Source organism: Mirounga angustirostris, unplaced genomic scaffold (assembly GCF_029215605.1).
Source record: "Mirounga angustirostris isolate CCGP_5_RB_7025 unplaced genomic scaffold, mMirAng1.0.hap1 SCAF_3, whole genome shotgun sequence".
NCBI lineage: Eukaryota > Metazoa > Chordata > Mammalia > Carnivora > Phocidae > Mirounga > Mirounga angustirostris.
Window position 1 is genome coordinate 15,037,986 of NW_026991711.1, and position 15,308 is coordinate 15,053,293.

At 42.8% G+C, this 15,308-nt stretch overlaps 1 protein-coding gene across 2 annotated transcripts in view; it reads right to left on the reverse strand.

Moving 5' to 3' along the window:
- CLDN10 (claudin 10) overlaps positions 1-15,308 on the reverse strand; it is a 103,413-nt gene that overhangs the window by 19,260 nt on the left and 68,845 nt on the right. Inside the window, exon 1 of one of the 2 annotated variants that reach the window (XM_045867803.3) lies at positions 4,702-5,518. The exons of the other annotated variant lie outside the window; for it this stretch is intronic. Coding sequence (XP_045723759.1) covers positions 4,702-4,921 — 220 coding nt within the window. The 5' untranslated portion in view covers positions 4,922-5,518. Of the gene's footprint in view, positions 1-4,701; positions 5,519-15,308 lie in introns of those variants that run through there. 2 annotated transcript variants of the gene reach the window in all.

The window sequence follows — 15,308 nt, forward strand, 5'->3', positions numbered from 1 at the left end:
CTCCTGGAACAAGCAGGAGAGGAGAAATACTGTGTCTGAAGTGCTCAGGTCCTTCCTCAGTACCAACCAGAACCCTCCAGCCTCCAACAGCAGGGGTAACCCGCTAACTCACTGCATGCACAAAGGCACCTGACCAGCACAATCACTGGCTACATTTTCTGAAACAGGGAGCAAAGAGCAGGGATTGGGGTTCTCCGCAGGATAAAGCACCCCCTGGCTGTCGGCTGTAGACGGAATCCGGGTGTTGGGAAGCCCGGGTTGTGTAAATTCGGGGCTACCAGTCCTTAAAACACCCACAGACGCAGGCCTTAGGTGACTTCCAACAAACTCAAGAGTTTATCTTTTGCAAGGCAGACCTCTACAACCTTGCTTTTTAACAGTCCCAGAGGGCAAAACTTGTAAGTAACACCATCGAGTGAAGTGGCAGTAAAAACCTAGTCAAGGAGGCCATTATTTTTGACAGGTCTAATTTACTGACACCTTTAATAGCTAATTAACACATTAAAGTGCTGAGGCATGAACATATTTACTTAGAAGTTCTCTGCCATATAATTTATAGTTAACTCTCTTGGAAGAAACGGCAAACATTCCCACTAACAAAAATAGATGGCATGTACTAAAAACAACCTGGCTGAAAATGATTCTCAGATGAAGTTCACGCAGTGCTTTGAAAGGAATAGGAGCTGGAGATAAACAGAACTCACTAGCTTGTTCAAATTTTCAATTAGTAAAATACAGGGACTTTAAATTAATGAATTCCGTTGGAGGAAACCTTCAAGGTGTCCCTTAAAAGTTAAGTGATTTCCAAATGGTGTGTGCCTTATTTTACATTTCAAAGGAGCAAAAATGAAAACACCCACTTGGTGGAGACAACTCCCTAGTAGCAGCCAGAGCGAGTTGCTGGATAAAGGGGAGAAAAAACAATGTGCTTTTCTTATGCAGGTAGCTTTGTGTACTTTTTGCAAATCCTCTGAAAGAGGAGTGGAACAGGAGGAAGGCATGAACTCTGAGGCTCAGCTCTGGATCTTCTACTTATTTACCTTCTGTGTGTCCTGATTACATGACCTTCTCTCTCTTGAGCCTCAGTGTTCTCATCTGTAAAACAGGGAGAAAGCACCTCCTTCAAAGGACGAACCATAGAAACATTGTCTGGTGAGTGATAAGAAACTCACCAAAGCTTCCCTTCTATCATACTAAGATGGATTCTAAGCAGAACTTGGAGTTGGCGTCTTAACATAAACTTAAATCTACACATTTAGCTTTCCTCGGCCTCATTTTCCTTATAGGGAAGTGGGGGTTACGATGATAACACCCTGAGGATAAGGAATCAGAGCTTTGACCTCATGTAGAAAATTCGGGAAAATGTCTCCATCATCTGCATCCAAGAAGCTCCTTCCACCTAAGACTAGAGAGAGCTGTGAGCCTTCTCACTCCCTTCTTGCATTCTCTTTTCAGTCTAGAGCTTCTGCCTGGCTTAAGGGGAGGACTGGCTTGCTCAGGCCTGTGGTCACCCGGGCCTACAGCAATGCAGCCTTCTCTGCCACTTCAGCGAGGTGTCAGGAAGTCCAATGTGCAACGTGATGCTGGCTGCATTGACTGCAGAACCAGCATCCCACGGAGTTCCCTGCCCTGGGGAACACAGCAGCGAGCTGACAGAGGGGCCTGCTCTGGGAAGGTCAGCTTACAGGAGGGGGCATCAACTCCTCTCCACGTGAAAACAAAGCTGTGTGATTAAGCCCCCCAGAATGTTATTCTGAGAGACACAGGAAAGTAAGGCTTATCACTTTGGGATAGGCAATGCCTTCTTAAGCCACAGAAGGCAGACGCAGCAGGAAGAAACTGATAAATCTGATCACAGTACACATTTCAAAGTTTTGTATAAGAAAAGGCATCCTAAATTTAAACATAAGAAACGGGCTGAGATTGCAACATATGTAACAAATCAAGGATGGACATCCAGAATTAAAAAAAAAAGACAAATCATTTATGGGCACTAGGCTGGCTCAGAGTCAGAAGACTCTTGATCTCGGGAGTTGTGAGTTTGATCCCCACGCTGGGTGTAGAGATTGCATGGATAGAGAAATAAACGTAAAAAATGATCACTTAGGGGTGCCTGGCTGGCTCAGTCGGTGGAGCCTGCGACTCTTGACCTTGGGGTTGTATGTTTGAATCCCACACTGGGTGTACAGATTACTTAAAATCTTAAAAATCATTTATATTAAGAGGAAACAACAGACTGTGGGCATAAGATATAGAGAGGCAATGTCTGAAAGAGAAAAAAAGTGGTCAATAAATACATGATAAGATGGTAAAAATCACTGGTAAAAACTAGGGAAATACCAATGAAAATGATAACATGATACTATGTCACCCATGATGCTGGATGAAAAACTTCGTGGTGAGAATGCAGACAAACGGACATTCTCATATGCTGTTGGTGGACTGTAATTTGGCAGTATAAACTGAAAATTAAAATGTATCATCTACTGCCCTGACAGTACCATTTCTCAGTATCTACTTCACAGAAATACACATGTGCACAAAAAGATGAATATGAGAATTTTCCGTACAGCACTAACAACAACGAAATGCTGGAAAGGGTCCATTGTCCAACAATGAGAAAGTGGTTTTCAACAAACCAGTTTGTCCAGACTTATGAATACTATGCAGTCGTTAAAAAGAGTTATTTCTGTATGTCTTGGCTTGGAAAGATATGTTTTTAATTTTAGAACATTGTAGAACAATAGGGAATATGAAGTCATTTGTGTTTTTTAGGGTCATTTTCTTTTTCTTTTTTTTTTTTTTTAAAGATTTTATTTATTTGACAGAGAGAGACATAGCGAGAGAGGGAACACAAGCAGAGGGAGGGGGAGAGGGAGAAGCAGGCTTCCCGCCGAGCAGGGAGCCCGATGCGGGGCTCGATCCCAGGACCCTGGGACCACGACCTGAGCTGAAGGCAGACGCTGAACGACTGAGCCACCCAGGCGCCCCTAAAGTCATTTTCTAGACATATGAGCACACATGAAAGGTCGTTTTGCAAGTTGGGTTGTACATAAATGTCACTCCTTTCTTTTCTCCATCCTCAACTCTCTCCAAAGCCTCATAATTGAGGGCTATGCCTCCCTCCCTCCTCACTACCTGACCTGCCCCCAAGTCTCCCTGCCAACTTCACTCTCACCTCAGATACATAATGTGACAACTTCGCCATTCTGCACCCCATCACTCTTCACGGAGCATTTATTTCTCACTCCTCTCTCTCGTCCCCCAGCTGTCTTACAGAAGGAAGCAGACGCATCTGGCATACTATCTCAGGTAACAATAAACAGCAGAAGAATGCACTTAGGGCAGTAATCATCAATCCAAATTCCTGAATGTAAACCACACAAACAAGAGCCTGCCTGTTCAGAGCATCTACCTGAATGTGTGCACTACAGAGCACAGGAAATTCAACAGTAATTCTAAGGGATCAACAGTGTCCCAGCTACTTCTTTTACACAACAGGACGAAGACCTGGGTGTCACCCATCTAAAACCAGGCACATATTCCTGTTTATATGGAAGTTCTATCAAATACCACATTGAGCAACAGTTTGCTTTTCATGGCAAGCACCATCTTAAGGGAATTAATTCTGGTCTTTTATTGAATCAGCTATGCAAATAAAAACGGGCAGTGGAATAATAAAATTTTTTTTTAAAAAGGAAAGAAAACACCTCAAAACTATAGAGATAATGCAAATGAGTATCCTTAACATTACCGCGGCATCTATTTAGTCATGTGCTGTAAAATCCTGGAAGAAATGAGCCTAGAATTTAAGCAGTCATTGTAACCGGGTTGACATCTACTGTTCTCTTGAAACTAACACAGAGCCAGTTTTCTATGTGACCATCCACCTGTCGCTCTAATGCAATTCAATACAGAACCCAACTAAAAAGAACAAAGCAGAAAGCAATCTACAAAAGAACAACAGGAGACCGGAGAGCAGATGAGGGCACGGACACAGACCTTGGCAGTCTCTGGCACAAGATTCTTGCTAGCTGGATTCTCTACCCACTGCAGCATAGGCAAGGACTATTTATTTGCATAAAACTTGGAGGAAGCATTAAAGCCCAGGAGGACACATTCGTTGAAGCGTGGGGTTGTTGTTGTTTTTTTCCCTGGAGTGGGGGGTGGGGGGAGGTGGGAATGGGATGACACTCCCTGCAATATGTTACTTTTTCCCTTGCCTATTTTTAAAACTAACAAAATGCTTAAAGGGAGTTGAGGACAAGCAAATTCGGCTTTGACAAGCCGATGATACCACTTTAATCAGGATCCAGCTCGTTGGGGGAGTGCTGGGTGAAGGAGATAAGCGTGACTCCATGGCCTAACAGTCCCCGAGAGATGGGGATCCCGCAACCATGTCCTCGACCCTCAGGACTGCAAAGGTGCTTCCCTCCGCCCCCCTCACCGACGCCTGAGTCGCCCACCCCACCCAGGTGTGTCCCCCTCTCCCGCCCCGGGGTGCCGGGCTCAGGCAGGCGCCCCCGAGGGACACGCGTCCGGGCACGGCGACGACGGGCATGGGGGCTCTCCGTGGCTCCCTCAGGCTCGGAGGGGTCCGGCCCGGGAGTCCCGCCGGGGGGGGGATCACGGGACCAAGAGGGCACCCCGCCTGGCCGGGCAGGAGCGAGGGCCGGGGGCAGGGGCCGAGGGGATGCAGACCGTCCAGCGCCAGCATGGAGGGGAAGTCCTTGCAGTTGGAGACGCCCGTGGAGTCGGTAACGCACGTCTTCCACAGGTTGGCCCAATAGGTGGCGGTGGTGATGACCGTGCCGTCGATGGTGGACACCTTCCAGTAGTCGGTGGGCAGCGTGGAGGACACCAGCACCCAGCCCGAGATGGAAACCATGAAGGCGATGATCTCCGAGGCCGTGCTCGCCATGCCGCCGGCTGCAGCCGCGCTCGCGCTCTCGCTTCCACTCGGCGCCACGGCCCCCCGCGCTCCCCGCCCCGCCCCGCCCCGTCCCGTCCCGTCCCGCCCCGTCCGCGGACCGGCGCTAGGGGGCGCGCACGGGCCCGAAGCCAGGACGCTCCCTCCCCGGCCGAGAGGGCTGGCGCGGAGCTCTTAGGCTCGCTGCCCGAGTTCTCTCCAACCAGCTGGCCCGGCGCCTGCGGTCGGGGGGAATGTGGCCTGCGCGCCCCTCGCCCCCAGCCCCCCTGTCTCAGGGCTGGGACCGTGGAAAGCTGCTATCCTGTTGGACAGACTGGCAGCAGGATGTGGACAATCTGCTGCATCCCACCCCCACCGTCACCCCTACACCTCCCTAGCCTTACCCCTGGCAAATAGCTTGGCTTCTAGAGTGTAAAAGCAGAGCAGAAAAAGACTTTTGTGCGGCGCCTGGGTGGCTCAGTTGCTAAGCATCTGCCTTCGGCTCAGATCATGATCCCAGGGTCCTGGGATCCAGCCCCGAATTGGGCTTCCTGCTCAGCGGGGAGCCTGCTTCTCTCTCTCCCGCTCCCACTGCTTGTGTTCTCTCTCTCTGCGTCAAATAAATAAATAAAATCTTAAAAAAGAAAAAGCCTTTTGTGAGCTCCGAAAGGACACGGCCTGAACTCTAAAGGTTTTCATGCTCCGCTCATTTGCGTGACCCTGTTCAGCCTGTCACAGAGGGATGACTGCAGTTCTGGGCTTGAAATCGGCCTTGCCCTAAAATCCTGCAGTTCTTTTTGGCCCCATGATATGCAGAGTCATTGTAAAGAGGTGTTTGGCAGAGGCCTAAATTCAAGACATCAGCATATGCAGAGCACAAGCTCCATCGGAGCCTTCGCTGCAATTTCCATCTTGAATGTTCCAGCCACAAAGCTGGCCTGCTTGTGCTAATGCACTAAGCGTAGGACGTGCATTTAAGACATTTTGCCTGTACGGTCCTGTCAGGCTCCCAGTTCTGTGAGTCTATTCTATCAGCTGATGGCTCTATCACAGTGGAAACTGTTCCGTATCTTGTTTTACTTTGTTTTAGGACTACTGCCTTTTGCACCTAAATGAAGAATAAACTCATTCATTTCTTCATTGCTGTCTCGAGTTAAACAGAAAGATCAAGGTGTCCTTTCAGTTTCTGAGGTCACAAATCTGGGCATAAATGACAGAACAAAGACACTGGCTTTCCTGTGGGGTTATTATTTGTCCATTTAAAGTTCTTGCAGTTCTTGGTATGAGCTTTCAGGATTCACTTCTTGCCAAAAGTAACCAAAGATCTAAGACCTATAAATCAGTCCTCTACACTAAAGCTAGTTGCTACCCCTGTGTTTCACATTTTCACTCATTGTGAAGAGTTTCTCAATTCCTCTTTGTCACTTTTTTCTAATATCTATATTTTTTTATTTTAATTCCAGTGTAATTAACATATAGTGTTAATATTAGTTTCAGGTGTACAATATAGAATTCAACAATTCTATACATTGCTCAGTGCTCATCACGGTAAGTGTGCTCTTGTCACTTTTTGTTTTAACCAATGGGTGCGGAATGAAATTAGAAGTGATTAGATGTCTGTGAAGAAAAGAGGAGGTTGGACTATAGAATCATCAAAATTTACATTTGGAAGGACCATTCGAGACCATTAGGACACACTCCACACTCAGCCCAATTATTCTATTTCTTGAGATTTTTTTTTTTTAAGATTTTATTTTTGTTTATTTATTTGACAGAGAGACAGTGAGAGAGGGAACACAAGCAGGGGCAGAGGGAGAGGGAGGCTTCCCGCTGAGCATGGAGCCCGATGCGGGGCTCGATCCCAGAGTCCTGGGATCATGACCTGAACCCAAGGCAGATGCTTAACGACCGAGCCACCCAGGCACGCCCCTTTCTTGAGATTCTTGAGATTCGGTTCATGCTAAAACTTCAGGCCCATGAGGTTCAGTGCATGTGTTCTGGTTTGGTTTTGTATTGTGTTGACAGCCTTTTAGAAAGTTTTTCTGTATAATGAACACAAACTTATCTTTTTCTTTTTTCTTTTTTCTTTTTTTTAAGATTTTATTTACTTACTTGAGAGACAGAGCACAGAGGGAGAGGGAGAAGCAGACCCCTGCTGAGCAGGGAGCCTGATGCAGTGCTCAATCCAAGGACCCCAGGATCATGACCCAAGTGGAAGGCAGATGCTTCACTGCCTGGGCCACCCAGGCGCCCCAAACCTGTCTCTTTTTCTTCCACCCAAATGCCGTCATCTGTGCTGAAACAACACAGGGCAAGTCCTACTCTTGAGCCATGCAACAGCCCAGGGAACTGTGTTGTGTGTGCATGGTCATGTCATGCTTCGTAGGAATGGGAATAGGGTGAAGATGGTGTGCATATGGGTGGGAAGCAGCCATGGTTCCATCTCTATACTGCTCTGGGTCCCACCTTGTCCTGGTGTGTCAAGCTTAAAAACAGTTTGGGAAGCACCTGGCACCCCTCATCTTTCTCATCTTTGCTGCCATTCAAATTGATCACCTTTGACTATTGACTACAAAGTGTCCACTATTCTTTTCTATGATGTGCCTTTTTAACAAGCTTTTATCATCTCGTTTCTTGCCCTCCAGTGTATTTCCACTATTATTTCTCTGCTGTATTCTTTTCTGACTGATATGCCTATTTCTAACCCAGTTTACTATTCAGAAAACACAAAAAGTCATGAACCAGGACATTTCCTATGGAGTTTCCTAAAATTCAAAATTGCACAAATTTTGGTTTTGTACTTTATTTCGAGCCTTGTTTGAGAGTCTCTTTGTGTCTTCCTCCTGGTAGGTACTCACTAGATTCATTGATTCTTTTTTTTTTCCCCAGACAAAACCCTGAGTCGCTTTTGACACACAGAAAAGTATAGTATTGTGACTCTGAAGACTCAAGCAGTTTCTAATTTTTCAATAGGTTGGTTATAAATTTCATTGTTTGGAAGCAAAAGCTCATTGTTTGTTTTAAAGAAAGAACTATGAAGAATGGTTTGGTGTTTTAGACCAGCCCCTGAATGTTTATCTAACAGATTATATAGCTTTCCCTATTGTACTTAAAAAAAATCCATAAACCCAGGGGTGCCTGGGTGGCTCAGTCAGTTGAGTGGGTGACTCTTGATTTCCACTCAGGTCATGATCCCAGGGTCCTGGGATCCAGCCCCTGGGCAGGCTTCATGCTCAGGGAGAGTCTGCTTGTGGATTCTCTCTCTCCCTCTGCCCCTCCCCTTGCTCATGTGGGCTCACTCTCTCTGTCTCTCTCTAAAATAAATAAATAAATCTTTAAAAAAAAAAAAATCCATAAACCCAGATCACCATTGCAACATAGTTTCCAGAGGAAATAAATTCGGAATTCCAACTTAGAACTCCAAGAAAGACTTTCTCTCTCTCTGCTGCATCACCAGACCATTTAAGCCCAGAATCTCTAGGGGTAGCTCTGGGAGTGAGTTTTCCAAAGCTTCTAATGTATAATCAGGCTGGGAACCACAGCTCTGACTGGTTGAGATGCATATATATGCATATAAATTGTTAATTTAGTAAAGCAGATGGTGTGCATTATAGAGAGAAAGAATATTAATCTCTTGGTTGAAAACTTTGAAAAAAGAAATATTCTTTTACTGTAGAGACTATAGCCCACAATTTCAACTTCAAAGGGGTTGAAAATACCTTAAGGGATCCATAAATTAAGACCTGGATGACAGCACTATTAGCTCCTTTGCTCACTGAAACAGACTAGGGTCGTCACGCCTGTGGATTTGATTCATTTCTTTTACTTTTATCCTTTGTCCGTTGTATGAGGTTGGACAACCTAAACTCTTTTCTTTTTCTTCCCTGGCACCTACGGCATAATTGCCAAAAAGTTCTGTTTTAGAGCCCACAAATGCCTGACCAAAAGATGAAAATGTTAACTTCCTTTAGTCCCTAAAGAATATTATGTGATGAGTCAAGCATTTATTTTAAAATGTCTTCTGTCGTAAGCATTTCAAAACCTGTTTAGTCAGAAGAAACCGGAGTATAGTACAGACAACAACGTAATTCAACATAAGAATATCTAAAAAATGAAAACAGGCTGAATAGAGATTTTTTTAAATCTCTAAATAAATGGCCTGTTTCACTTTAAGATTATAGAGTCCCAAATAACCTTTGCAGTTAATCTGCAAACCCATTTACAGAGTACCTTTCCACTGATAAATGTTTCCTTATTTTCTTTAGGATTCAGTTCACTGAAATTTTTATTTAATTGTTTGTGACAATCTACCCTTAATTTGAATATAAGGTGAATACAGTTAGAAAGTTACTTCTCCAAACTATTCAGAGTAACATCTTAATTAACAATAATCTGGTCTTTACAAAAAAACTGTAGATTTTTTCCAAAATGAAAATGCTAATTTATCTATAAATTAATAAATCTGACATGGAGACAGCTAACGTCCTGAAATATATTCTGAACCTTTCCACTTTTGAGACCCAAACCACTGAGATTGGCATTGGAAGTTATTTCTTTGGCATTATTATGGTTATTAAGAAAAAATAGAGGACCCCCCCCCCCAGGGTTGTTCAATAGGAGTGAAACCAGCTTAGCCGACTGAACGGGAGATTTGCAGAAATTCTTGAGATTCAACTCACCTGCCAAACAACACAGGTGTGCCTCTTAACAACTCAAGGATTTTCTAGGCATCAAATTTGGTTTCAGTATACATTAGCTCCTTCCTAGATTCCAGTGAGGTGGGTGCTGCTAATCAGGTGGGAAGAAACTGAAGTCCTGATAAATATAGTATTAACTAAAAAAACAACTACCCAGGAGCCAAATAATGTTACACCATGTTAGAGAAGACATTAATGCCGATACTAAGAGAGTAAAATAGCATATCTGTGTTGTTTTTCCTTCCATTTTCCCTAAGACTCTGTTTATCTTAATGCTCTACACTAATTCTATGATATTTATAATCTCCTTAGCATGAAAGCTACAGAGTGATAGGAGTATTATGGGAATGAACACTCGTGCTCATCATTGCATCATTAATCATCTGCTTGTGTGTATATATGTATATATATATAATTTTTCTGCAAATTATGAGGAAACAGTGTTTTTATTTTGGCACTTGGTATCCTCTGAGGCTGTACTGTATCAGAATGTTTCAATGGGGGACGCCTGGGCGGCTCAGTTGTTGAAGTGTCTGCCTTTGGCTCAGGTGCTGATCCCAGGGTCCTGGGATCGAGCCTCATCCGGCTCCCTGCTCAGCGGGGAGTCTGCTTCTCCCTCTCCCTCTGCCTGTCTCCCTAGCTTGTGTTCTCTCTCTCTCTGAAGTAAATAAAAATCTTTAAAAAAAAATTCACTTAAAAATAACGAACAATGTCCCAGGCAATGCTGATTCATTGTGTCATAGTTGGTGTCTGGAACACTTTTCTTAAAATGGATTTGTGTTTGGGGCACCTGGGTGGCTCGGTCGTTAAGCATCTGCCTTCGGCTCAGGTCGTGATCCCAGGGTCCTGGGATCAAGCCCCTCTTTTCGTGGTTCAAAGCAACAGCTGTTTTCTATGTTCGATTTAGGGTTTGTAAAGAATTAATAAAAAGATCTAAAGAACAAAGTTGATGTCATGTTTTGCCCGTGATTATTACAAACTGCCACACCTCTAGGATTTGGGACATAAATCTTTCTGACAAACAAATATGCCCTAAGTCAACGACTTCCCCACCATGCAATTCATCCACATATGTAATCCTAAAGAGCTAAGCAATGTTTTGTTTTCCAATCAAAACACTGTGTGAAAGATTATATTGTAATTTTTTGACATGGTACATAAAGCAGCCAGTGAAATTTGTTTAAGCAACCTGAATGATATTCTGTCTGTTTCTAGATTTTGTATACCGTCGAGGAGAAAAGCAAATAATAAAACTCCATTATCCTCATGTTAATTTCCAGATGAGAGGAATAGTATCAAATAAATTAAAGCACCGATGTTATGTAGAAGACATGAATAGACATTTCTGCAAAGAAGACATCCAAATGGCCAACAGACACATGAAAAAAGTGCTCAACATCACTCGGCATCAGGGAAATCCAAATCAAAACCACAGTGAAATACCACCTCACACCAGTCAGAATGGCTAAAATTCATAAGTCAGGAAATGACAGATGTTGGCGAGGATGTGGAGAAAGGGGAACCCTCCTACACTGTTGGTGGGAATGCAAGCTGGTGCAGCCACTCTGGAAAACAGTCTGGAGGTTCCTCAGAAAGCTGAAAATAAGCTACCCTATGACCCAGCAATTGCTCTACTGGGTATTTACCCCAAAGATACAAATGTAGTGATCTGAAGGGGTATGTGCACCCCGATGTTTATAGCAGCAATGTCCACAATAGCCAAACTATGGAAAGAGCCCAGATGTCCATCAGCAGATGAATGAATAAAGAAGATGTGTACACACACACACACACACACACACACAAATGGAATATTATGCAGCCATCAAAAAATGAAATCTTGCCATTTGCAACAACGTGGATGGAACTAGAGAGTATTATGCTAAGCAAAATAAGTCAATCAGAGGAAGACAAGTATCATATGACCTCACTGATATGAGGAATTTGAGAAAGAAGGCAGAGGATTATAGGGGAAGGGAGGGAAAAATGAAACAAGATGAAACCAGAGAGGGAGACAACCCGTAAGAAACTCTTAATCTCAGGAAACAAACTGAGGGCTGCTGGGGTGGAGGGGGGTGGGAGGGATGGGGTGGCTGGGTGATGGACACTGGGGAGGGTATGTGTTGTGGTGAGTGCTGGGTGTTGTGTAAGACTGATGAATCACAGACCTGTACCCCTGAAACAAATAATGCATTATGTTAATTAAAAATTAAAATTAATTAATTAATTAATTTAAAAAAACACCAATGTTATAAAACTGTATATACAGTATTATGGGCATTCGATGAATAGTCATTGAATTTAGTTTATTGGTCAAAAAGGACAACTTACAGTATTGGATGGAATGTTAAGCATACTCTCAAAAACTATCTATAAATGTCTATTTTTTATTCATTCTTTCAAGTAAATGAAGAGAAAGTCATATTCCTTCAAATTATAATCTTGCAATAAATATGGGGCCTTAGTTTATACTTAAAATGATCAACTTAATCCTCAAATAATTGCTTTTTTTGTCTCTTAAAATCCATTTGTATATACATATATGAATAATATATTCATCATTAAAATTTTTTTCTATAGATGGTTTGGAATCACACAATATGAAATTAGGAAAATGCAGTATGTTTTTTCATTTGTTGGTTTTGCTGGGGGTTTTTTGTTTTGTTTTGTTTTTTTAGTAATCTCTACACCCAACATGGGACTTGAACTCACAACCCCGAGATCAAGAGTCACATGCCTGGAATGCCTGGCTGGCTCAGTCTGCAGAGCACATGACTCTTGATCTCGGGGTTTTAAGTTCAAGCCCCACATTGGGTGTAGAGATTACTCAAAAATAAAAAAATCTTGGGGCACCTGGGTGGTTCAGTCAGTTAAGCCTCTGCCTTCAGTTCAGGTCCTGATCTCATGGTTCTGGGATCAAGCCCAGCATCTCCAGCTCCCTGCTCAGTGGGGAGTCTGCTTCTCCCTCCCCAACCCCCAGCTAGTGCTCTCTCTCACTCTCAAATAAATAAATAAATAAATAAACAAATAAAGATCTTCAAAAAATTTTTTAAAAAATTTAAAAATCTTAAAAAAAAGAGTTGCATGCTCAACCAACTGAGCCCCCCAGGTACCCCTGCTTTGCTCTGTTTGTAAGCTGAGTTGACTACCTATAATCTAGTGAGAATTGCTACTTGGCAACTTGACTCACAGATTAGGATCACCAATTTCTTGTATCCTTTTTCCTAACACCCAATTAATTTTAACTTTCAAGACACTTGGTTTTACTGATTTAGGGGAAACCAAGCTCAACTCTAAGTAGCATACATCTCCACAATCCTCCCTAGTTTAAATGGCACTCTTCTCATCACCTGGAAAGCTCTAGCTGACTCTCAGTCTCAGGGCAGGTGACTTCTCAAAAGGGTGGATGTTAGACCCCCATATATATACTAGTGCTTGCTTAACCTAACCAGTGAACAAATGTGAATGGGGGTCTTTAGTGATTATGGCTTTAAAAAAAAAAAAACTATGGTTATGATTATGACTCTTACTTTACAGCTTTTTTAAAAAATTATTTACTGAACATAGCATACGTATTTCTAGTAGTACAGTATTTTATTTCTGGCCAAGCAGGGCCAAAGATGAACCACATTTGTGACATTTTAAAACTGACTTTTAAAGCACATACATTCATATTCTAAATCAAATAATCCTTACATAGATGAAATAATGGAGCTGGAATACAATCACATCCTCCTCCTGCCCTAATTCCTATGGTTGTAAAGTAACAAACAGAATATCATTCTTACAGATGAAAAACATAAAGTCAGTGCAATGTTGGAAGTTTTTTGTCGTGTTTTGGTTTTTTATCATCGTACTCGGGTGCAATGTATGAAAACAGCCCTGGACCGGCATTTCAAGGACCTGGCACCCAGTCCCAGCTCTGTCACTACTTTGTTAATTTACGTTTACTTTGGCCCATTGTGAATGGGCTGAAGAGATTCTGTAGAATTGTGCCTGGCTACTAAACACAGAAGGAGGAAATAAAAAATTCAGTAGGAGAATACTGTTTCCTCCTTCCCTGCAAACAGTGTCGACAAAGGGAAAATAAGAAGGAACGGGAGAGTCAAAGGGAAAGAGGAATAGGAGAGAAAGAAAGGTTCAAACGGAACACAAATGGCTAGAGTGTGATGCAGTTGTGGTCCATCCACATGGGGAACCAGCAGGTGAGTTAGAATCACCGAGAAATCTTCCTCACCGCTCCAGGGATTTACCCTTCATTCTCAAATTTCACTTACCTTTTGCTCATCCTTACCCCAGCTGCCCACTCCCCCCTACTCATGGTCACTTGCTTATATTTGCCTCTTTAATGGGAAGCAAAGAACAGTGGCCTACAGCCTGGTCATTCCAAATTCCTCCCTGTCCCAAATGTTAGGAGGGAAAGGCCAAGCGAGTTTCAGTTTTATGGGCAAACAGCCTGATTCCCTTAGATCTATGCTAGGGCATTGGTGTCAATGTTTATTCTCACGGCTGGAATTAAGTAATTTGTAGAAGGTCCCACAGCAGATTAATGCTGCAACCAGGCTTATCATGCACAGCTGCTGAGTTCTCATTGTGTGGGAGTGGCCGAGGGGTCACAGTGCCACGGGGTTATTCCACACGTTCCAAATCCCACACTTGTCAACTGCAAGGACCTTCCTATGCCCGTGGTTGTGAACAAGCTTTATTAAACATAACACACTCAAAAGAGCCTAAGTGCCCAAACCTCCAAACTTTACTTTTTTTTTTAAGATTTTATTTATTAGAGAGAGAGAAAACCTCCAAGGTTTAAAAGGATTGCATATCGCTTCCAATTCTAAATAAAAAGTGTCATAGGTAGTAAAGTGATATTGTCAGTGTCCACGGAAAAACACAATATTCCAACAAACACGAAATTTAACTCGATTACTCAAGCTCTTAAGTTAGAGGTTTGATGATATTTTTACAGGTAACAAAGGGAGCCAACTTTAAGAATATCATTTTTCGGGCGCCTGGGTGGCTCAGTTGGTTAAGCGACTGCCTTCGGCTCAGGTCATGATCCTGGAGTCCCTGGATCGAGTCCCGCATCAGGCTCCCTGCTCGGCAGGGAGTCTGCTTCTCCCTCTGACCCTCCTCCCTCTCATGCTCTTCTGTCTCTCATTCTCTCTGTCTCAAATAAATAAATAAAATCTTTAAAAAAAAAAAAAAAAGAATATCATTTTTCATTCAGAAGCACTAGCCAGCACCTAATCTTTGTTCAGCTTTTTCCGATATTTTCAAATATGCCATGTGTTTTCTATCTAATCCAGACTAACAACTAAGAGGTAGTGTTTTGTAACTTAATATATATCCTGCTGGATTTCAGTGGTAGACAGTTCTTAAAGGCAAATGTTTGTTAAAGGATCAAGATTATCCTTTGAAAGCTGAATAAGAACCAAAAGAATCATAAGCATTTGAGCTCAAAATAATGAGCATCTTCTTATTTTCACAGTTTTCCTTAAAAAAAAAAAAAAGGAATATGCAAGAGTTGTCATGATAATATTCTGGAAAAGTAGAAAATATAACATCAAGAAGAAATTAAGCCATCTCGTAGTTAGCTTTTCTTACCTATTTACCTTTATATATTATTAAGGCCCTTATATAATGCAATAGCCTTCTTCCGGCTGCACAGTTTCTGACTGAAATTTTTAACTTTTATTATAAAA